This window comes from Trichosurus vulpecula, chromosome 3 (assembly GCF_011100635.1).
Source record: "Trichosurus vulpecula isolate mTriVul1 chromosome 3, mTriVul1.pri, whole genome shotgun sequence".
Taxonomy (NCBI): domain Eukaryota; kingdom Metazoa; phylum Chordata; class Mammalia; order Diprotodontia; family Phalangeridae; genus Trichosurus; species Trichosurus vulpecula.
In genome coordinates this window covers 304,933,383-304,958,485 of record NC_050575.1, presented here as the reverse complement: position 1 = coordinate 304,958,485, position 25,103 = coordinate 304,933,383, and the positions used below count along the sequence as shown (strand labels likewise).

The 25,103-nt window shown below is 40.1% G+C and overlaps 1 protein-coding gene across 3 annotated transcripts in view; it reads left to right on the top strand.

Moving 5' to 3' along the window:
• PLEKHA2 (pleckstrin homology domain containing A2) overlaps window positions 1-24,817 on the top strand; it is a 117,285-nt gene extending 92,468 nt beyond the window's left edge. For all 3 annotated transcript variants that reach the window (XM_036750825.1, XM_036750826.1, XM_036750827.1), the window contains 7 exons: window positions 3,493-3,633; window positions 4,783-4,929; window positions 6,028-6,096; window positions 6,522-6,592; window positions 17,298-17,361; window positions 22,344-22,421; window positions 24,099-24,817. In XM_036750825.1, coding sequence (XP_036606720.1) covers window positions 3,493-3,633; window positions 4,783-4,929; window positions 6,028-6,096; window positions 6,522-6,592; window positions 17,298-17,361; window positions 22,344-22,421; window positions 24,099-24,458 — 930 coding nt within the window. In that variant the 3' untranslated portion in view covers window positions 24,459-24,817. The remainder of the gene's footprint in view (window positions 1-3,492; window positions 3,634-4,782; window positions 4,930-6,027; window positions 6,097-6,521; window positions 6,593-17,297; window positions 17,362-22,343; window positions 22,422-24,098) is intronic.
• The last annotated feature ends 286 nt before the right edge of the window (window positions 24,818-25,103 follow it).

Genomic DNA, 25,103 nt, shown 5'->3' with positions numbered 1-25,103 from the left:
GAGGGAAGGAGGAGGTGTGGGCCTAACCCATCTTGTGGGGAAACACTGGTAGATATTAGTCCCATCACAGTCTTCATCAAATCCTCTAGCAAAGCAGCTCTCTAAAAACACTTTCAGGACTTGGGCTCACTCATCCTTCACTGGGTATTGTGCCTATCCCAAGGCACCTTCATTTGACTTTTTCCAGATTTCAATCTCGGTTGTATCTTGGGAATTCTGGCTTATTTCTTGTAATCATGGATTTTTCTCTACTTGCCCTCAGGTAGCATTGCTCTTCTTTCTCTCTCTCTCTCTTCTCTCTCTCTCCCCACCTCTCCTCCCCCAAAGGCCTTATCTCCTTGGCGGATGCCTTACCTAGCTGCCTAACTCCTCACTTCCAGCTTCTCTTCCAGGAAATGGCTCCTAACCAAAAGATTTCTTACCTCATGGGGCTATAGTGGAGATTCCCCATTAACCTTGGGACTCCTACCTGCCCCAACTATCATTTATGGTGCAGTTGGAAAAAGACATGGTACAAGAATTGGGAAGCCTTGCACTACCACTAAATAGCTATGATCTTGTGGAAGTGACTTCCTCCTGGACCTCTCTTTTTTATTTCTACCATTCTGTGAGTCTATGAAGTTATTCTGGTAGGTGTCCTAGATGGAGAAGAGTCATGATGTTCATGAAAGCCATAAGAAATTTGAGGAACTAGATTTAAAGACACCTCAGAATAGCAAACAAGAGTTTCCCTGTGTTCCTTATTGTTGGTCAGGAACAAGCAGTATTCTAGAGAGCCTGGTGATGGCTTTCTGTCTTCCTTCAGATAGTTTGACAGTCAGGAACAGAAAACAAAAATTTTTTCCAAGTTTGTCATTGTGAAAGCTGACATCACCATTGCTCGTGGCACCTGTTCTTTGGGGACTTTCTTCTCCTTAGGCTATGGCCTTTCTCCCACTTTTGTTTTGCTCTCCATTATACTCTCTAGGAGTTGTTTGTTATGGAAACAGTGAAAGAAACTAGAATAAAACCCACTCATCCTAAAGATCCTGTGACACAGACATAGCTCAGGGAAATGTGGGAAAAGTGATCCGGGAATGACTTTTATCTACAATCCAAGGATTAGGCCAGCATAGTAAATTCATCTCCAGGAGGTCAGCCATTAAGAGGTAGAGGAAGGTTGAGTGGAATTATGGTGATTTAAAAAATAAGTGAGGTGGGTTAAAAAAGAGGATGGGAATTCCTGATTGTTTTGGAAAGGAAGAGCTATAGAGTGTACCCCAGGTGTCAGAGACCCATTTTTTCTGCGAGGCTTTTGTCCAGTTTATAATGCAGATGGGAAGTACAGAATGAGAGCAAGAATGCCAGAGACAACAATACTTGGACTTCGACAGAGCATTTATTTAACATAATTTTCCTTTTTATGTTGGTAAACAAGATGGCGAGGTTTGGGCTAAATGTTAATGTAGCTAAGTGGACTGAGAACCAATTGAATGACTGAAGCCAATGAGTGGCCACTAATGGCTTAATATCAACCTGGAGGGAGGTCTCCAATAGAGTCCTTCTAGGATCTATCTTTGGGCTTTTCCTCTTAACCATTTAAAAAAATTCCCTTCCGCTGGCCCAATAGATAGTTTTTTTATTTTTTCAAATTATATGTAAAGACAATTTTTAAACATTCATTTTATATATAAAATCTTGAGTTCCAAATTTTCTCCCTCTTCTCCTCCCCCTTCCCTAAGATGGTAAGCAATTTGATATGGGTTACTTTTGTGCAATCATGTAAAACCTATATCCACATCAGTCATGTTAAACATTTTCATTGACAATTTGAATGAAGGCATAAGTAACATTGATCAAATTTGCAGATGACTGAAGGGAGATAAAAGAACCAGGTACAATGAATAGAAGCTGAGGAAAGGGAGATTCCAACTTTATGGGAGGAAAGACTTCCTAATCTATGAGAACTGTCCAAAGTACATTGCCCTACCTCAGGAGGCAGTGAGGATTCCATCACTAAAGGTTTTCAAGTAGAGATTGGATACCTGCTTGTTGGCATTTTATACCCATTCAGGTATGGGTTGGACTAGAAAGCCTGAAGCCTTTTACCATTCTGAGATTTTATGACTACTTGAGGCTGGATGCCCTTAGTAGTATAAATTCAGAGCTAATTTATTACACATGGGAATCCATAGAAATTAGGGGCTGAACTTAACAGTCAGCAAGAATAGAATCCAGTGTCCAGAGCCAGTAGAAGTTAGATATGCAAGAAATCCTCTATCTGGATAGGAGTTAATGGAACCCATAGTCAGACTGCTCTGATATTTGTTCCAGCCTCAATTTAACTTTTAATTCTGCCTTTATCTTCTAAAGCCCTGGTTGGAGTTGCTACCTCTCCATTCAGAAGGTGGTCTCTAGAGGGAGGTTTCTGTGTGTATTTTAACTGAGTTCTCAGGGCAAGAATCATCTCAGTTTTTCTACTCTTTCACACTGAGACCCAGCCTGGCCCTGGGTGTTCTCTTTGGATAGAGACTGAATGGTGTGATTCCTGGTGCAGTTAATGACTACGTTTTACACAGCAGCTGCCTTTGTAAAGACTCATGATTTTGTTTGGTTTTGTCTTTGCCTGCCCTGTCGATCTCAGTGCTAAGGGGTCAGAAGACTGAACAGTCTTGGAGAGGTCAAAATATAATAATGATAATAATGATGATGATAAAATAACAGCAATTACACAGTACTTTAAACTTTGCAAAACATTTCATTTGTTATCTTGTTTGATCCTCCTAACAACCCCAGGGCTGTAGGTGTCGTTATTAGCACTTCATTTTACAGATGGGGAAACTGAGGCAGAGAGAGACTAAGTGACTTGCCTAGTCAGTCTCTGGGGGCAGGTTTCAAACTCAGGTCTTCTTGCCTCTAAGTCTAACACTCAATGCCCTGAGCCACCTAACTGTCTCATTAGGATATGTAAGAGGTACTGACTGGCTTTATACTTCCTAGAATTCTGGTTCTGTGTTTATATAAAATAGGACAGGGGTGTGAGAATGTGAACACTTTCTTGGAGACCTGATCATTCTGATCTGACACAATTTCCTAACTACTGAAGAGAGGGAGAGAGGCCTTTGCACCCACAGAACTCTGTTTATAATAGGTGGATGAGGGGATTGAGTAGGAGGAAATATCTGTAGGGATGGAAATGGCCTGGTACTCCTGTATTCAGAAGCAAAAACTGAGTCATCAGGTGAAGCCACTGGCTAGCCCATAGGTCCTATTGCTGTTGGGACCCTGGGGAGCCTTCAAAAGCATTCATCTTAGCAGATTCCCTTCAATCTGCAATTTGCTTCTAAAATTTTCAGTTTGCAGTCTGTTCTTCTGTGTGTACCTAAGAGGCAGCTGTCATCAAAAGAGCAATGAACTCAATAGTTAGATGACCGCATTCTGCCACTGAGTCCCAGTTCTGACATTTATTGCTGTCTTCTATACTAAAGCTTTCTGTGCTTCCTTTTCTTTCAGGTGCCCAAAGTGGGGAGCCTGCCTCTGGCTACCGAGGTTGCCAAGAGCCCAGCAGTTTCTCAGCCCCTAGAAAAAAAGCTACAGGTGGCATATAAGACAGAGATCATTGGTGGGGTTGTGGTACACACACCCATCAACCAGGTAAAGTGGATTGGGGGTGGGGGTGGGGCTCCTGTTTGGAAAACCAAGGGTATGATGTCATTGATGTAACATATGCAAAAAATGAATCTTGGATTAAAGGTTCAGAGGAGCTACAGATAGTGTTTTTGGCAAGAGAACCCAGACTAAAGGTCTGAGGTCTTCCCTAGCACCTGGAAAGTGATTACTATGAAGTGGTCTGTTATCATTGGTGGGGATGCAGAGACAGTGGGGCTCTACATTGGTGACAGAGAGAAACACTAGTCCTCTGCTTCTAACTGCTATGTTAAAATAGAGTCCATGGAGACAGATATGAGAATAACAAAATCTAGCATTTACATAGCACTTGAAGGCTTGCAAAGGGCTTTAAAATATTGTCTCATTTGATCCTCACAAAAACCTTGGGAGATAGGTGTTATTATTATCCCCTTTTTACCTTTGGAGAAACTGAGGCAGACAGCAGTTAGGTGATTTGCCCACTGTCACACAGCTAATAGGAGTCTGAGGGAGAATTTGAATTCAAGTCTCCTGATTGTAGGTCCAACACTCTATTGTGCAACCTCGCTGCCGCTGACTAGTACTTAGAACCATACTAGAAGTACCTAGTACCATACTAGACTAGTACTAGTACCATAAGAGATCTTATGTGAGATTAAGGACAGAGAAAAAGAGCCAAGCTGAGAACATGTATACCAGACTCCCCTCCGTCTCTTATCTGTCACCTTCTACTCCCTTCTCTACCCTGCCCTCCAGTGGTTAGATTATAAAGATGCAAATTTGGGCTATATGTGTGTACATATACACATACATGCATATATATGTAGATATGTGTAGATATGTATGTATGTGTGCATATATAGATTACACACACACACACACACACACGCGCACGCATACACACACACACACACACACACACACACACACAATTCTCCTGATTAGAGTCACCTCTGCTCCTTCCTGTTTTCCAGCTCTCATTGGCCTCTCTGAGGCAACAGCCTTGTCTTGGTAGTAGAAAACATTGTTCTTATGGGGAAATCCAAATGTCTGGCTGGGGTAGGAGAAGAGTAAAGGGGTTAAAGCAGAGAATCTCAAGTCAGAGTTTGTGGGGGTAGGGAAAAGCTACTGACTCCTGGGGCTGTTCTCTTGTAGAATGGCGGGGATGGGACCGAGGCAAGTGTGCAAAGCCACCACGCCCTCCTCCGAAGGTCTCAGAGCTACATTCCTACTTCAGGCTGCCGAGCCCCAGCGGGGCCACCCCTTCTTAAGAGCGGCTACTGTGTGAAACAGGGGAATGTGGTAAGTGCCAACATTGGGACTGAGGCCAGACTCTGTCATTCCAAGCCCTTCACAACCTAGCCCCTTCCCAACTTTCCAATCTTCTTACACACAGGTCCCCAGTACATACTCTTCAATCTAATGACACCAGCCTCCTGGCTGTTCCATAAACAGGACATTCCAATCTCTTGGCTCCAGGCATTTTCTCTGGCTGTTCCCAATGCCTGGAATTCTCTCCCTCCTCCACTCTGACTACTGACCTCCATAAACTTCTGTTAAGCTCCAACTAAAATCCCACCTTCTACAGGAAGCCTTCCCTAACCCCTTTTAACTGCAATGCTTTCCCATTTATCCTGCATATAGTTTTGTAGATATTTGTTTGCTTTGTAGATATTTGTTTGCATGTTGTCTCCCCCATTAGACTGTAGGTTCCTTGAGGGCAGGGACTGTCTCCTGCCCAATACTTAGCACAGTGCCTGGCACTTAATAAATGTTTTTTGAATTGAATTGCTGGACCCTAGAGTCTTGTGGGGAGAGATAAAAATTATGATGAGATGTCAACCTATTTAAGACTGTTTCTTTACCCAAAATGTTCAGAGTGTTAGACCTACAATCTAAAAGGTCAATCTCCCCTTGGAAGATTAAGGAGCCTCCTTTTTCCTTCTCTTACCCATCTTCCTTCTCCTTCTCACCCTCCATTTGTGTAGCCCTTTAAGGTTCATATCCACACTCCTGTGGACTTGGCCATAATAATAGTGATAATAATAACATCTATAATCTTATACTATGCATATAATTATGATATTATATATGATAATTATTAGCCATTGCAATAGCTAATATTGGTCTAGTCCATTAACATTTGCAAATCAAAATAGATAATTTCATTCCATTCTCACCATGGCTTGTAAGTGCTGATATTATTCTCATTTTACATATTAGGAAACTGAGGCTCAGGCAGGTATAAAGCAACTTGCCTAAGGTTACAAAGCTAGGAAATGACAAGACTTTCTACCATGCTGTATAGCACTGGCATCTTAGCACCTGCTACCCCAGGGTGGGATGAGATCCCTGGAGGGAGCTATATTCCAAGAGACATCCATCTCTCTTCTGTTTCAGAGAAAGAACTGGAAACGTCGTTTCTTTGCTCTTGATGATTTCTCCCTCTCTTACTTCAAGTGTGAACAGGTGAGTAGTGGCAACTCTGGGACCCAGCAACAGACTCCCTAGCCTCCTTTCCTCCTCACATTTACAAAGGGTGCCATGTTTTGTTTGCCTCCTTCTCAAATTTCCCATCCATGTCAGGAATTCATATACTCATTGGATTTAGAGCTGGAAAGAATCACAAAGATCATGCAGTCCAACCTTTCCATTTTAAAGATGAGAAAACTTATTCCGGGTCACACAGGTCTGAGTTATAGCCATCTCTGAGGCCATGCTCATGGTCAAGTTTGCACTTCGTTGTTTTTCATCCTATATAGATTTGGAGATCTCTGCCACCAAGTCAGAACAAATTGTGGGTGACCCTGTGTGAGGAAGGGGAGAAAGGTGTTAGTTGGTTCTCAGATAGAGATAGATGGACTTACCCAACCTTACTCTGTCTCTCTCACCAGGACAGGGAGCCTCTACGAACCATCCTTCTGAAAGATGTACTCAAGACTCATGAGTGTCTGGTCAAATCTGGGTAATTATTAATTCTGCTTGATTCTTTGCTGATGGAGAAGGGTGGTGCAGATAGAAGCCAAGTGATGAAGAGTGAGTGGGTGGTAAGGAAGTGGAGGTAGCAAAGTGTAGTCCACTCTCCCTAGATGTTTAACAGTGAAGAGCAAGAAAGATAAAAATGGCTACTTGAAGAAATATCAGGGTCAAGGGAAGGTTGTTTTTTTTTTTTCTGATGAGGGGAAAACACCCTAATGAATATCTGTCTGAACATTCTTTCTGTCTCATTTGCTGAATCTTTATCCAGGTAGCATCTACTAATGTTGGGTGTCCCTTAAGACTCCGTCCTAAATCGTCTTCTCTTCCTCTGTACTCTTTCATTTGGTGATCTTATCAGCTCTCATGGATTCAGTAATCTCTACACAGAGGATTCTCAGATCTACTTGTTCAGGCCTATCCTCCACTCTCACATCTCCAGCTCTCCATTGGACATCTCAAAATGGATGTCCAATCGACACTTTAAACTCACCTAAGCCCTCCTCTCTTCTTAATTTTCCTTTTATTGTTGAGGACACCATCATCCTCCCAATCACCCAGGCTCAAAACTTAGGTATAATCCTTGAATCCTCACTCTCTCTTCTAATCCATAACCAATCTGTTGGCAAGTTCTGTCAATCCTACCTTCGAACATTTCTTATATATGTTCCCTTCTCTTCTCTGACACTACCATCACCATAGTGCAATTCCTCGTCACCTCACAAATGGACTATTGCAATAGCCTTCTGTTGGTCTCCCTGCCTCAAGTCTATCCCCTCCTCCACTCAGGTGTCAAGGTGATCTTCCTAAAATAAAGATCTTACCTATGGCCCCAAGAAACTGTAGCAGCCATACCCTAGTAAAACTGTCTTACCAGACAGGCTAAACCAGATTGAGGGTAACCAATGGGCCTCAAAACTATTAGTGAATTAGGGGGATATTTACTCCTAGCATGTTAAGACTACCCCTGGCAGAATGAGCAGGTGAGAACAACCTATTTTAACAGCCACAAAAGTGGCTGAAGTAGGCACTGTGGAGGCTTAGAACTTAGTCGACATCAAAGAAACCAAGGTCATCCATTGCATCCCGGGCCATCACCAGTCATCCTGACTTTTTTTTTGACACTAGACTTAGATGATTCTGGAAGAGAGAATGAGGCTGATGACTTTGTGCAACTCTGCCTCACTTATATCCAATTCATGCCCAAGTCAAGACATCACCCACGATGTCATTGGTCTCCTTCAAAATTGAAGAGCCAACGACCACCATTTCCTAAAGTACAGGTCTGATGATGTCATTCTTCTGTTTGATAAACTCCAATAGCTCCCATCTCTTCCAGGATCAAATATAAAATCCTCTGATGGGCCTTTAAAAGCCCTTAATAACCTGGCCCCCTCCTGTCTTTCCCATCTTCTTACACCTTGCTCTTCTCCACATACTGTGTGATCCAATGACACTGGCCTCCTTGCCATTCCTCAAACAAGATACTCCCATCTCCCTTTTCTGGGCATTTTCACGGACTGGAATTCCATGCCTGGAATTCTCTCCCTCCTCATTTCTGATTCCTGGCCATCCTCACTTTATTCAAGTCCCAGCTCAAATCCCACCTTCTACAAGGAGCCTTTCTCAGTTCCCCTTAATGCTAGGGCTTTCCCTCTACTGATTATCTTTATCCTGTATATATTTTGTTTGTACATAGTTTACATATTTGTTGTCTCCTCATTCTATGAGCTTCTTGAGAGCAAAAGCTGTTTTTTGTTTTTCTTTTTACCCCCTACTATAAGCATTGTGCCTAGCCCATAGCAGGCACTTAATACGTGCTTGTTGACTGACTGACTAAAGTTAGGAAACTCAAGGATTCCTCTTACATCCCAATCCAAGAAAAGTTGGCTTCTGTGGAGTAAAAGGACCCAGAATCCAGAGAGAGTATGCTTTGGTGGGCATTATGCTACCAGTACAATTAATTTCAATTCAACATACATTAAATACCTACTGTGTGCAGAGTACCAAGCTAGGTGATAGAGAAGTATGGTACCATGGAGCCATTGGCTCTGAAGCCAGAGGACTTTGGTTACAATCCCACCTTCTGACAATTACTACCTTTGTGACCTCAGACAAGGTACTTAAATCTCCCTCTGCCTTATTTCCTTATCCAAAAATGAGGGAGTTGGAGTAGATGGGGCTTTGACATGTTTAGTGCCTAACAATGTACAATGTCTTGTAGTTGTTGTTCAGTAGTTTTCAGTTGAGTCCAACTCTTCATGACCCCATTTGGGGTTTTCTTGGCAAAACTACTATAGTGGTTTGCCATTTCCTTCTCCAGCTCATTTTACAGATGAGGAAACTGAGGCAGACAGTTAAGTGACTTGCCCAGGCTCACAGAGCCAGTGTCTTAGTTCGGATTTGAACTCAGGTCCTGATTCCAGGGCTAGTGCTCTATGCACTTTGAAGCAATAGGAATTCCAAGCACCCTTGACACCTAACTTCCTAAGGAGGATGGGGGTGAGGGGGGAGGAGAAATTGTGATTCCTCTGACCAGGTTGGAATCTTGATTAGTCTGCGTCTGTTTGCCACCTACAGTATAATAACCGTACTCTGAGAAGTCAATGTAGCAGAGTGACCACTCTTGTACAGGAATCCCTTTGTACAGGGTCATAACTTGGAAGGAAACATTGTGTAGCCCAGGAAATTATAAAATAGCCACTAAGGCTAGTAAAGTATGGCTTTGCCAGGTGTACACTGTGTAAAGCAATTGCTACAACAGCAGCAGAAACTTCAGACACAAAACACGATAAGTTAGGATGATTTGTAAGGAGCTCTAGTTCCAACTTCCATAGCTTGGAATGCCTTGGTCCAAGAGTTAGTTTCAACTTTGACCCAAAGGTCTTGATTCATTCCAGAGTGGTGCTAGAGGGCCCAGAGTATGGGGTATGGCCTGGTCCTGTGTCATACCTAGTTATCTAGTTCCCTAGAAAGTCTGCATCATTCTGGGAATACAAGGAATGTCAAGGGCTACTTTAGAGAACCAGGCATATGGTTCTTCCCTTGGCTCTGGATCTGCTTCCTGGAGCAGATCCAAATCAGCATCAACAGGACTTAGCAAACTCTAGAAGTAGAATTAGAGAGATTAGGTATTGACAGAGCAGCCGTTATTGGGGTGTGAGATCCAGAGCTATTTTTAGGACAAATCACAGTGTGAACTCCTTTCTCTTTGACCTCATCCCCCAACATTTTTATTATGGTGTAACCTGTTAAAATGATGCAGAATGAGGTGGCCTGTGTGGCCTGAGGGAATAAATACCCATACCAAGGAGACCACATATCTAGGGAGGAACCTGGTTCAAATTAAGAGCTTTGAAGGGAAAGATATCAGAGAGGGACAACATGTGGTCTGTGGGGAGGGGGGGGATGTGGAAAGGGCCAAACTATTCTATAAGTGAAGTGAATAAACATTTGTTAATCAATCACCTACTATGTGCCAAGCACTGCGCAAAATCCCTTACAAATATTATCTCATCTGATCCTCACAACAATCTTGTAAGGTGTAGGAGTTGTCATTATCCTAATTTTACAGTTGAGGACACTTTGCCTATATGAAGGTTTTAAATCAAAGAATCTTGGGGTTCTCATTTATGGGCTGATAGTGAATATGTAAGTCTCATTTGCTTAATATCCATTTGGGGAACTCCCACCTGTAGCTTGCTCAATGAAGGCGTTTACTCTAGAGATGACTATAGTCTTATGCTGTGCCTCATGCCTGAAGCATTCCTATTTCCTCATCAATTCCAAGAAATTGCCTTTAACACCCAGATCCAATCCAACTTTCTCCATGAAATCTTCCCTTGCAACTTCAACCCACACTGATCTCACCTTTTTCTTTTTTCTTAATTAAAACAAAATTTTCTTATTTCCAGTTCCAATTTCTCTCCTTCCCTCCATTCTCATTGAGAAGACAAAAAATATGATACCATTATACACATGAAGTCATGCAAAACATTTTCACATTAGCCATGTTGGAAAAAAAATCAAGAAAAATAAAGAGGGAAAAAATATGCTTTGGTCTGTACTCAGAGTTCATTAGTTCTCTCTCTGGAGTTGGATGGTATTTTTCATTATGAGTCCTTTGGAAATGTCAGATATCACTTTTTACTTCATTCTTAGAGTATTTAGCTTGTAACTCAAACTCTCGCACTTAGATTTATTCAGTTTGACAATTCAGATCAAGAAAGAGCACTGCTGGAATTGGAACTAGATGACGTGCTTGAATGCCAGCTCTGCTACTTAGCAGTTGTGAGATCCTGGGCAAGTAACTCCTCTGGGCTTCAGTTTCCTTAATCTGTAAAATGAGAAAGTTCTATTAGAAGACCTGGAATCCCTTCAAGCTCTAAATCTGTGATCCTATGATCCCATTCATTCATTCATTCGTTTATCTATTTATTTATTTATTTTTATGGTAAATTCTTTTATTATTATTATTATTTATTTAATATTTTTAGTTTTTGGCATTGATTTCCACAAGATTTTGAATTACAAATTTTCTCCCCATTTCTGCGCTCCCCCCCCACTCCAAGATGGCATATATTCTGATTGCCCCATGCCCCAGTCTGCCCTCCCTTCTGTCATCCCACTCCCCCCCATCTCCTTTCCCCTTACTTTCTTGTAGGGCAAGATAGATTTCTATGCCCCATTGCCTGTATATATTATTTCCCAGTTGCATGCAAAACCAACTTTTTTTTTGAACATCTGCTTTTAAAACTTTGAGTTCCAAATCCTCTTCTGTCTTCCCTCCCCACCCACCCTCCCTAACAAGGCAAGCAAGTCATCATACGCCACATGTGTTATCATTATGCAAAACCCTTCCACAATACTCAGGTTGTGAAAGACTAACTATATTTTGCTCCCTCCTATCCTGTCCCCTTTTATTCAGTTTTCTCCCTTGACCCTGTCTCTTTTCAAAAGTGTTTCCTTTTGATTACCTTCTCCCCCATCTTCCCTCCCTTCTATCATCCCCCCTTTTTTTCCCCCTTCCCCCTTCTTTCCTGTGGGGTAAGATACCCAATTGAGTATGTATGTTATTCCCTCCTCAGGTCAAATCTGATGAGAGCAAGATTCACTCATTCCCCATCACCTGCTCCCTCTTTCCTTCCTATAGATCTGCTTTTTCTTGCCACTTTTATGTGAGATAATTTACCCCATTCTATCTCTCCCTTTCTCCCTCCCTCAATATATTCCTCTCTCATCCCTTAATTCAATTTTATTTTTTTAGATATCATCCCTTCATATTCAACTCACTCTCTGCCCTCTGTCTATATATTTGTATATTCCCTTCAACTACCCTAATACTGAGAGAGGTCTCATGAATTACACACATCATCTTTCCATGTAGGAATGTAAACAAAACAGTTCAACTTTAGTAAGTCGCTTATGATTTCTCTTTCTTGTTTACCTTTTCATGCTTCTCTTGATTCTTGTCAAATTTTCTATTCAGCTCTGGTCATTTCACTGAGAAAGCTTGAAAGTCCTCTATTTTATTGAAAATCCATATTTTGCCTTGGAGCATGATACTTAGTTTTGCTGGGTAGGTGATTCTTGGTTTTAATGCTAGCTCCATTGACCTCCGGAATATCATATTCCAAGCCCTTCGATCCTTTAATGTGGAAGCTGCTAGATCTTGTGTTATCCTGATTGTGTTTTCACAATACTCAAATTGTTTCTTTCTGGCTGCTTGCAGTATTTTCTCCTTGATCTGAAACTCTGGAATTTGGCAACAATATTCCTAGGAGTTTTCTTTTTGGGATCTTTTTCAGGAGGTGATTGGTGGATTCTTTCAATTTCTGTTTTACCCACCGGCTCTAGAATATCAGGGCAGTTTTCCTTGATAATTTCTTGAAAGATATGTCTAGGCTTTTTTTTTTTTTGATCAAGGCTTTCAGGTAGTCCAGTAATTTTTAAATTATCTCTCCTGGATCTATTCTCCAGGTCAGTGGTTTTTCCAATGAGATGTTTCACATTGTCTTCCATTTTATTCATTCCTTTGGTTCTAATCCTATTTATTGATTGATTACCTTATAATTATTTCATTAATCCTACTTTGCCAATTAGCCCATAAGACTCCTGAGAGCCAAAGTTAAGCCTTTTTAACATCACCTTAGTTCAATAAACATTCCTTAAGTGCCTCTTATGGGTAGGTCACTGGGCTGACCTCTGAGGAACCAAGATGCTGTAAGACATGTATCCTGCCCTCAAGGAGCTCACAATGTCATGCCTCATAATTAGTTCAAATCATTTCTTGGAAGGATTTGATTTGATTAGAGCCTGTGGGTGAAAATTGCAGAGAGAAGTGTCACACTTCCCTAAACATATTGGATATTAATTTTTTTTTTTTGCAGCAAAGGTTTTCCTCTAGTCACTGTTTCTCTTTTAATTCTAATTGCATTCATTTTATTTTGCAAAAATATCATCAAAGCTGTCAATATTATCTCTTTTGATCCTCTATCCCTTATTTAGTCAATATATATAAAAATATTTTCCTAATGATTAGAACTTTTCAATAGCTAAATGAACTGTTCTATTAATAATAGTGTACAAGAGGATATCAGACTACTTGTTGGGGATGTTGTAGAGCAGAGGTTCCCAAATTTACTTGGCCTCCTACCCCCTTTTAAAAAAAATTACTCAGCACCCCCTGGTAATCTACTTTCTTTAACCCTTTAATGGTTTTGTTTAATTTGCATCATTTAAAAAATATAAAATATATTTTTAAACATGATTATCTTCATTTATTGTAAATTTGTGTTTTTTTCTTGCATTGAAATTTTGATGACACAATATTGTGTCATGTAACCTTATAGTATCATATTGTAAACAAGTCATTCCTGCCAATGCGTGCTAGACTTCCCCAACAATGTACCACACGCTTGTCTGCCAACATTTGCTTGTTAAGACCTGTCAAGGGCAGACTTGACCACTGATTGATTATAATTTGCATTTTGTGTGTTTATTTGGAAAACACTGTAATTATTATTACTTTAACCCTGTTACACAACAGATAAAACATGTATGAACAGTTTTTCAAAATTCTTTTCCTTATGCTTCTACTGTCCCTTTACTTTAATTAATGCCTCCCAATTGCACCCAAAGCTACTACTCCCCCCTGGATCATTCAAGTGTCCCTCCCCACCCCCTGCCAGGGAGGGGGACTATATTGCCCATTTTTGGAACCTATGTAAGGGTTAGTTTTTTGTTTCATTTTGTTTTTCTGTTCAGTTATGTTTTTGGACTAGAAATTTTCTGACTTCCTTAGACTCTGAGACTGTATGACTGTAATGGCTCAAGACTTAGAACTCAGGAGTCAGTACTCTCTTCCCTGAATGGAGGCAAAGATTTTTTTCTCTTTGGTTTGTAGCCCAATTGATGGGATAAGCTCATGTCAGCACATCATCCTAATGTAATGAGCTGCACAAAGTGAAGATGGGTGAAAGAAGGCATGAGTATGTATTGAAAGATACTCTTGTCTTCCTTTGCCTCTTCTTCAGAGTTTTGTCATTTTCCCATTTGCCTAGCACAATTATTGAATTATAGTACAGCCATTAAGCACATTTTGTTGTTGTTAGTCATTTTTCAGTTGTGTCCAACTTTGTGGCCCCATTTGAGGTTCTTTTTGGCAAAGATACTGGAATTGCTTTACCATTTCCTTCTCCAACTCACTTTACAGATGATGAAATTGAGGCAAACAGGGTGAAGTGACTTGTTTAGAGTCACACAGCTAGTAAGGTCAGATTTGAACTTAGGAGCAGGTCTATTACTTTATCCATTGTACCATCTAGTTGCCCCTATTAAGCACATAGTAGGTGTTTAAGTAATATATATTGAGTCACTAAATCAATGAAGCTGAAAAGGATTTGATGTTTAAGAGGTAGAAGGCTGAATACAGGGTAGCTTAGAGTTTTGCAGAGCCTTATTCTGAGGCAGGGTGACTGAATTGCCCAGTTGAGGTGGGGGAGGGGTTGAATTTCATTGATATCCACACTAAGGATCATGAAGATGTGACAAGCTGTAGGAAGTAGAGGTGGATGAGAAGAGTATAAATTGCTTGGGAGTGTAAGTTGAAAGTTAATGAATGGGCAGTGAAGAATATCAAGGGAAAGGATGAAAAAAAGCAGGAAGGAAGGGTAACTAGCACTACCAGATCTTAAACTGTACCTCAAAGCAGCAGTTATGAAAACTTTTTAGTATCGATTAAAAAAATTGAAAAGCTAATTAGTGGAACAGAGTAAGTAGGTACATAAGACCCAGAAGCAATCAGACATAGTAGCACTGTGTTTCATAAACCCATAACAACTATTGGGACAGGACTTGCTGCAGCAACAACAACTCCTAGCAAAGCTAGAAAGCAGTTCAACAGAAATTAGCTTTAGACTAGCATTTCACACTATATAACACAGCAAGCTCCAAATGGATTCCTCACCTAGATATGAAAAGTCAAGTCATTATACAAACTGGAGAAGAATCAGGGAAATATTTTTCACAACTATGGAAAGGGGAAAAGTTCTTGACTAAAGTAGGGATAGAAAGGATCAGAGGAAGTCATATTAACAGCTTTAATGAAATTTTTGCCAAATAAAATTAGTACAGTTAGAATTAGAAGGCACACAGTGATTTTAGGGGAAATCTTTGCAGCAAACTCCTTTGCTTAAAAAAAAAAGCTTCGGTAGCCAAGATAAATAGGGAACTGACATAAACATATAAGAACAAGAACCATTTCCCAATAGATAAATGGTTGATTGATATGAACAGTCAGTTCTCAAGAATCTAAAAATCAGATAGAAAATACTCTGCATCACTAATAATAAGAAAAATGCAAATTAAAATAACTCTGAGGTTTCATTTCTCACCAATCAGATTGGCAATGATGACTAAAAAAGAAAATTACATTTGTAGAAGAGGCCATGGAAGGATAGGCACTGTTGGTTCAACTGGTCCATCCATGGTTAAAAGCAATTTGGAACTATACCTCAAATATCACTAACTGTGCTGCCCTTTGACCTGGTAATACCATTACTAGACATACCCTCCAAGTTGATCAAAGACAAAGTGAAAAAGTAAATATGTACAAAAATATTTATAGTAGCACTTTTTGTTGTAGTAGAGAATTGGAAACTAAGGGAATGCCCATCAATGGGGGAATGGCTGAACAAGTTACAGTATATTAATATAATAGTATATTATTATACTATAAGAAAGGGAGATTTGATGGATCCTGGAGAGACTTATATGAACTAATGAAAAGTGAAGTGAGAACAACTAGATGAACAATTTATAAAATGTCTATAATCTTTGAAAAGAAAAGAGCTCTGAATGTTTGATCAATGCAATGACCACTCACAACTAGCAGAATGTTGATAAAAAGCTCGAATCCTGTCTTTTGGTGAAGGACTGTAGGTGTTGAATATACCATACATTTTCCAGACATGACTAATCCAGGATTGTTTTGTTTTGTTTTTTTTGTTTTTTGGTCTTGTTTTTGCTTCACCATACCTGTTGAGAGAGAGAGACAGAGAGAGAGAGAGAGAGAGAGAGAGAGAGAGAGAGAGAGAGAGAGAGACAGAGAGAGAGACAGAGAGAGAGACAGAGAGAGAGAGAGAGAGAGAGAGAGAGACAGAGAGAGAGAGACAGAGAGAGAGAGAGAGACAGAGAGGGAGAGAGAGAAGACTTTGGGGGATGAAAGACATTGAGAAATGAAGGGGGTGTTAATGAGAAATGTGAAAATAAAACAAAGAAAGGAGCTACTATGAAATAGTTAAAAACTGTACCAAAGAAGGCAGAAGGAAATTCAAAAGGAGACAGAAAAACAGAGCCATGTTGGAACTACTACACTGTGAAATGTACAAAATCTGAAATGTACCAAAAACTAAAACCAAACCATACATAGTAAAGTTTCACAGTCAAATATTTTGTTGTTGTTCAGATGTTTCAATTGTGTCTAATTCTTTGTGACCCTATTTGGGGTTTTCTTGGCAAAGGTACTAAGTGTCTGACTCCAGATTTGAACTCAAGATGAGTCTTCCTGACTCCAAGCCTAGCCCTCTGTCTGCTATGCCACCTAACTGCCCCTCAGTCAAAAATACTGTCCTTTTTTTCTATTCTTTGTTATAAGGACATGTTCATGTTTGTTAAATTCATATTTTTTTTTTAAAAAAGAAAGTTGAAGAAAAATAAGAAAGGTTGTGGATCTGGGGTGGTCTCAGGATGGTAAAGCTTGAGAGTCAGTTCTTAAGAGCAAGGACTTTTAACCTGGGGTTCACTGACCCATTTAAGGGTAACTTAGGCAGAAAAAATTTACATCTTTATTTTCACTAACATGTCACTAAAATTTAGCATTTCCTTCATTTTTGAATGTAGACAACAATATGTAGGGATTTTGAGGTTTCAGCAGACTTACTAAAGAGTTCATGAACAAGAAAGGTTAAGAACCCTTATTACTTAGAGAGAATTCTGATTGGCAGGGTAAAAAATATTTTGGTGTTTGAAATTTTTGTCTCAAATATTTTTCTAACATTCCCTCTTTTCAAGAAATGGATGGTAGGAGATAATGATTACTAAGGTCATGAACAGATATCTAAGAGAAGCTCAGTCTCTGTAGTTATTCTAGCAAATTTTTTGTTAAATTCTTTGTTCTCTGTTTCTATGTCTAGAGATCTCTTAATGAGAGACAACCTGTTTGAAATAATAACAAGCTCCCGGACATTCTATATTCAGGTAAGATGGCCTTTGGTAGTGTTTTAACATCTTATGACTGTGAGTGAACAGTTAATGAACCTCATTCTTTTCTCTCCTTTCTCTTTGTTCGTTCTAAGAGTCTAAACAGTAAATTTAGCACCTGACAGTTATTCTAAATCCCCATTACCTCCTAACAGGATGTTTGCCCCAAACTTCCCAACCATACAAAAATAAAAACAGGCTGAGCCACTGTACTGGGGAATGTGAGTTTGTATTCAGCTGATGTCAGCCACTGGATTCTAGCTAAGCAGAGAAAAGGAGAACTGGCCAGTGATTTCACTTCTCCTATCTGGTTTATTTTTAACCATAGCTCTGTATGTGGACGTTACTTATGTATAGAAGGGCAGCAGCCCAGAGTGCCCTGTTTCAGGGCCAGGTGCACAGCCCAGCTGCACAGAGAAAGCCATTGTCTGGGCACTTGCTTTTCAGCCAGGGGTTCCCCTTCTCCACCCACAGTGCTGGCTCCCTCCCATCTCCTACTGCAGTCACAGAAGCTGTAAATTCCTGCCTGGCACTGGTCTTTGGAAAAACAGCCTTCTATCCAGGGCCTGTGCTTTCAGGCTTAAGTCTCCAACTACTGTTAGCCCATTGATCGCTAATATGTGAGATCATGTGGACATAGGCCTAGACCTAAACTCAGAAAATGGAAGCTTGGCTCCTCTCTTTGATACATGTTATAACATGGGGCAAGTCACTTCATCTTTCTGAGCCATGGTTTCCATCTGTAAAATGGATGTAATAATAATATGGAAGGTACCTTCCTCATGAGGCTATTGAAACTCAAATGAGATAATGGATATAAAGTGTTTTGTTCATCTTAAAGTGCTTTATCAATGCCAACCTTTATTATTATTACCATTTCCCAGACTGACAGAGGTTACTGTGTATCTTTCAGAATGGGGACAATTTTCCAATGCAGCACCTCTATGCATGAATTTGGTTTTGTATTTCTGGACCTCAGAGCAAATTTTTCAAAGCCTCCTTTCCCCCAAACCTGGCTCCCATCCCCTCTCTCCAAATGCCCTCATAAGACAAACTAGAGACCCACTCTTGTTTCACTGGCACCCAGACATTTCTAGGCCTGATGTGTGTGTGTGTGTGTGTATATGTATACACACATACATATACATATATGCATACACACCACACACATGTATATATGTATGTATTTGCTGACTTTTCTCTTAGATAAAATCAGCAAGAAATTTTTTTCATTTCAAGGAAGAAAAAGCTTGGGGGATAGTGAAGGATGATGGGAAGAAATCAAATACCTTGGAAAATGGTTGTTATTTAAGGCAAGAAGTATGATAGCTACCTGTTCAGTTTAAGAAACATTTATTTCGCTTTAATTTTTTAAAATTTTTGTAAGCTTACTAATTATTTTTTAAATTTTTAAAAATTTTAAAATTTATTTTCTTAAAATTATTTTTTAAAACCATTATTTGCTTATTTGTGCCCTCTTCTGAATCTTTACTAGCTATACAACTCTGGCCAAGTCACTTAACCTCTCTGCCTCAGTTTCCTGTTCCCAACAGGCCATTGTGAGGATCAACTGAGATATGGAATATGCTTTTCAAACCTTAAAGCTTAAAATAAGCTTACAAAATAAGAACAAACATCTTACAGAGCATAACCAAGCACATTAACAGAAAAAACCAAAACCAAAATAAGCATGCTGTGTGTTTTTGCTGTGGTCTCTTTCCATATCCAGCTGAGACCAGGGAGCCTTTGGTTTTGTTTTCTTTTTTTATCTATAATTGTGGTTTTGATTCTGCTTTTATTGCTCTGCATTACTTGATACAGATTTTATCCTATTTCCCTCTATGCTTATTTATCATCTTTTATGGCACAATATTCTATGAAATGATCAAGCCATAACATATTTGGCCATTTTCCAACCACATTCTGACATGAGACTTTTTGGAAACCTGTAGAGAAAAAAATATATCTGATGCTTGTTCCTTCTGCTGTGATGGTGTCTGTGCTTTGGCAGCCTCCTCACCCTGTCTTCCCACAAGACTTTCAATATCAAGAGTTTACTTACAAATTTTTTGAGTTCTTACTGTAGGGGATGCACCTTATAGATAAGAATGCTGGAGTCGGGAAGCCCTGGCTTCAACTCTCACCTCTGACACTTGCCAGAAAGTCACAAACTTTCTGAGTTTCAGTTTCTTTATGTGTAAAATGAGGCAAATAATGCCTTTAGCGGACCTGGCAGGGTTGTCGTGAGTATCAAGTCATTATATATGGAATATGCTTTGTAAATGCTAAAGCATTGTCAGTATATTATTAGTATTTATATATGTATATACACACATATACATACATACGTATATACACATACATACACACATACATATATACACATGTGTGTGTGTCTGTGTGTGTGTGTGTGTAGTACAACTGTGTTGGGCACTGAGCATTTTAATACTGCATGTTTAGATAGTTAAATGTTGAATGTTTAGATGTTTCATGGTCCTGCCCTTATGGACTTTGCAATCTATTTGGAGGATAAGACAAGTTCAAAGATAAGTATAATGCAAGTTCTATTCTTGGTCTTGTTCTTTTTTATCAGTCACCTAGGTGATAGTAGAGACGCCATGCTTATCAAATTATCCCTCAGGGAGCTTGAAGAGATCACTAACATGTTGGGTGGCAAATTCAGAATCCAAAAAGATTTTAATAGGCTAAAGTTATGGGCTCGATCTGCTGTGTTGAGATTTAATAAGGACAAACGTTACAGCCTGACAGTTCAGTTCTGAAAGATCACCTGTACAAGTGTGGAATGGGTGGACTGTGGCTAGACAGTGGTTAACTGTGAAGAGGGATCTTAGTGTTTTAGTGGGCTGTGAGAGCTAACAGAGTAAGCCTCAAAAGCTAAAACAATCTCAAACTATGTTGTATAAGAGGCCTAATGTCCCTAATGAGGGAGGTGATCATCCCACTGTCAGATACCACTAGGAGTGAGACCTCATCTCAGTTACTGTGTTTGCTTCTCTGTGTCCTCTTTAGACTCTTTGCTAGCTGTATGGCTCTGGGCAAATCACTTAACCTTTCCCTGCCTCAGTTTCCTCATTGGTAAAATGGGGTGAGCACCTACCTCACAGGACCATTGTAAGGATCAAATGAGATATGGAATATGCTTTTCAATCCTTAAAGTTTATATAGATCTTAGCAATTATATTACATATAATTTATATTTTATTTTGATATTTTATTCATTTAGAATTATAATTACATACATTTATTGTGTATAATATTCTATATGTATATTGTATATGATATAATGACATAATATTCTATATGCATATTATGTCTAATATTATATAAATAATTGTAACTCCAGATAGTGCAAATTAGTATACATGCAGCCACTTTATGGGATTCATTATTTGCACTAACTGGGACCCAGCTATGCTGCCCTAGAAATAAAGACTCTAATCATTCATGTTGAGATGTTAGAGATTTAATGTATTCTACCAGTTGGCTTTTCAAAATGGGGATTATACAGAGAAGGCAACATTTAACCCAAATAAACATATGTCTAAAGGTGGAATTCTAGACATCATAGAACTTGAGATTGGGGGCAACCCCAACTGAAAAACTGAAAACCTCATTCTGCTAGTCCGTAAGCCCAATGATTATGTTGCCCAGGAGTACTCCTTTAGGGGATATCTGGAGGTACTCTGCCACTACCTTTTTTTCTTCTTAGTACAAAGATGGATTTGGTTTGTGGATAGAAATTACCCCAGTTGGCAAAGGATTACAAAAACAATAAGGAGATGTGAATGCAGGACAGCTTGGTGCTACGTTAACGGTACAGTGGGAAAAGTCACTGGAAAGGGAGTCAGGAAGCCTGTGCTTTAGTCCTAGTCTTGTCATTTCCTAGCTGCGTGACTTTGGGTGAGTCACTCAACCTCTGTAGGCCTCCATTTCCTCATCTCTTAAAAAAAAGAGAGAGAGAAAGTTAGATCTGGTCATCTCGATGGTTTCTTCCATCACAATGGAAAAAGAATTAGTTCTGGAGTCAGCAGACCCTGGATTCAAATCCTGACTCAGATGATTACCATCTGTGTGACCATGGGCACGTTATTTGACTTCTCTGGGCCTGAATTCCTCATCTATAAAATAAACGTTTTGGACCAGATGGTCCCCGAGGTCCCTTTCAGTTATAAACCTTCAGAGGCGTGGAAATGAGGCCTCAAGGAAATATTCCCATTCCCTTTAGACAATGATTGTGATTTGCTTGATCTGATGATATTGGGGGGCAGCGGGGAGGGGCACGCTGTTGGGCATAAAAAACTTGCCTAGGATTCAGAGCTAGAAAGGACCTTAGAAATCAACTACTCCAGTCTCTTTGTTTTACAGATGAAGAAACTGAGTCCCAGATTTGCTCATGGTCATTCAGGTGGTAAAAGATGTTATGGCAGTCAGGGTGGGTAGAGTGCTTGCTTCTTCCCTCCCTTCACTGAGCTGCCTGCTGCCCCCTTGTGGGGTTGGCATGTATCACTTGGTATCATTTATTTCCGTTTTTTAAAAATGACATTTTATGGTGTTATTTAACCCACCTACAGACAGAGAAGTGATGAACTCAGCAGACTGAGATAGATTCTTTTTTTGTACATGGCTAATATGGGATTCTGTTTGTTTTGTTCTACTATACATGCTTGTTATAGGGTTTTGTTTTTCTTGCTTTCAGTTTCAGGAGAAATGGGAGGCAGAGAAAAAAGACTTTCACTTATTGAAAAAATCTTAATTATAAGGAAATATAACTATCAAAAGCCTTATTTACATTCACTGATACCAAGATAAGAACTCGCTGAGTTAAGTGATTTCTAAGGTCTCTCCATCTCTAAAGCTTGTGATCCAAAGCTCCCTTCCCAACTCTAAGCTTCTATGATTCTGTGAACTTCCAAGGTCAAATAAGAGACTTCCATACAACACATATAAATGTTTTCCAGGCTGACAGCCCAGAAGACATGCACAGCTGGATTAAGGAGATTGGTACAGCTGTCCAGACTCTCAAGTGCCATCCTAAAGTAAGTCACATCCTTTCTGTTACACAGTTAATACCAATTAAAGATAATGCTTACTGAGTGGGCAAGTTTTATTGGAAGTTGGGGACAGGCAGGCAGCCTGTGCCCAGGATGCAGCTGCAGCATTAGAACGTTTTCTTTTTTATTTGTTTCTTCATTGGTCTGGATGCAGGTTTTGGGGGGTTTTTTTGGTTTTGGGTTTTTTTTTTTTGGAGGGAAGAGGTTGGAGTAGTTATGGAGAGCTGGGCAAAAGGGAAGACGTAATGTTTATGCCGTATTCTGCAGCAAATCTACCTGCCACTGAGATCAAAAGAGAGTTCTGGATTCTGACTTCTGATGCCACTGAGCTTGTCTGTGTTTACATTGGGAGGATGCCTGGAGTTATAAAAGAGAGATGTTGGGAGGAGGTACTTTTCCTGGGGATTGGAATACATTGCACAATAGAAAATGTGGTACAGTGGAAAAAGCGTTGAGTTTGGACTATGAGGAATCCTGGCTCTGACACTACTCATTTAGTTTTTCCCTGCCTCAGTCTCCTCGTCTGCAAAATGAGGGACCAGACTATTTGCTCTCCAAAGTCCCATCCAATTCCTGTGATATGAACTGTAGGTCATCAAGTGCAGCCCGTTGACTGAATCCAAACTTCATAGAACAAATTCCTTTAATAAAAGGATTTATTCTATAAAACCTGGACTCAGTGAGAAGGCTGCGCTTTGAGGATCTAGAAGGCCACAGGTGGCCTCCTCAAGGCCACATTTTCCCCACCCCTGGTCTAGACAATCAACAAAATGACAAGTGGAGCCCTGGTTAGTAGCATTTGCCAGTTCCCTGCAGTGTAAATGCTCACACTGAACATTTAGCCGTTGGCTCTCCTGAGCTAGTAGAAGGTGGCCCCGGCACACTCTTGCTCCCCCTCCTCATCTTTGCCAGTTGGAATCCTCTTTCTCAAATCATTGAAGTATCTTTTCCCCCCCCAAAAAAATGGAGAAAAAAGAACAGAAAGATGGCCAGACAAGGACAGCTTTGAAAGCTACAAGTCAATATTATTATACAGAGTGTCCCAAAAGTCTTAGTGCAGTTTAAGCTTTAGTAAACTTGATAAGCTTAAACTGCACTAAGACTTTTGGGACACTCTGTGTACTCAAAAAGAAAAACCAATTGTACATGAGACCCATAATTTCCTGTTTAGCCCTCTTTTCCTATTCTATATGTATACAATTCTTTTTCTGTTCTACTATATACCTTCAAATGCTCATTCTACTTCGTATTTTTTAAGTCGAATACAAAAATAAAAGTTAAAAGAAAAAGCAAAAAGAATCTTTTTTCCTTCAAGACCCATCTCAGGTGCCACTTTCCCCATGAAGTCTGTGCTGGTTGCCCCAGCTGAAAATGTTCTTTTCCCTTCTTGGATTCTACCAGAGCACTTTGTGTAGTTGTCATCTTTGTCTCTATCAATCACACTGATTTCTAATATACTTATTTGTATAAATGTCTTATCATTATACATATTATATTATTACATCACTGTATTATATCATATTTTTTGTATCAGTCTTCTTGTCTCTAGCACCTAGCATCGGCCATGTATGAGTGCTTAATAAAGAAATGTTTGTCAAATTGAATATCCTGACTCATGATGTCACCCATATTTATTCGTTATTCCCCCCTCTTCTATTCCAGGAAATGTCCTTCTCTAGATCAATTTCATTGTCGCGGCCTGGAAGCTCCAATTTCTCCGGTGTGCCCAACTCCACCCCATGCAGAGGACGGCCACCCGGGGAAGAGAAGAAAGCTCCCTGCAAAGCTCCCTTTGTTGCTTCTTCCTGGCAGCCTTGGACACCTGTTCCACAGGCGGATGAAAAGCTGCTTCTGGATGAAGAGACTCCTGGAGGCTCCCCATTCATGTCCAGACTTGGGGAAAGTGATACCACTATGCTGTCCAGTTCTCGGGTACGGCATCGATCAGAGCCCCAGCACCCCAAAGAGAAACCATTTATGTACAACCTAGATGATGAGCATATACGGACCTCCGACGTGTAACCGAGCATGGCAGGGCTAGAATGGAGGGAAGGGGGCTCGTGCGTCCAGAACCAGGAAGTTTCTTTGTCTTGAGGGACGGCAGTGTGTCAGTCATAATTCTATGGAGTTGGCTCGTCTGGACCCTCAAGTTGTTCTACAGGACAGTATATATTTAACCTGCTGAGACAAGTTCACAAAGACCAGGGACCAGTGGTACCATGGCCATGTCCAGTGAGAACAGTAGAGGTCAACTCCAGGTCCTGTCACCTTGAGTATTCACCAGACTGTTGGTTCTGTGACCTCTCTGTTGGGATGTCCTTTCAGCACTCACCAGTTTCCTGCTCTTACTTTGCAAAAGGCTGTACTTTACCTCTAACAAAGCTTTATGTCTGTGTGTGTTTTTTTTCCCACAAAAGAAACTTTACTCAGTCACCCAATGTTGTTATTATTCTTGTGTTGGCTAAGATCTGACAATATAAGGTATAGGTGATGATATGGGCCAACAAAGGTAAAAACAGCTAGTAGCCCTGGTGAGGGATCAAGATTTCTTTCCAGTGCTCTTGGTTGACTATGATACTTCTGCTTGTTCTTGGATTCTTCATAATTCTTTCACTATATCCTGTGCTTCTGTTAAGAATAATCTATTTGAGAGGTAGTGTTAATTTT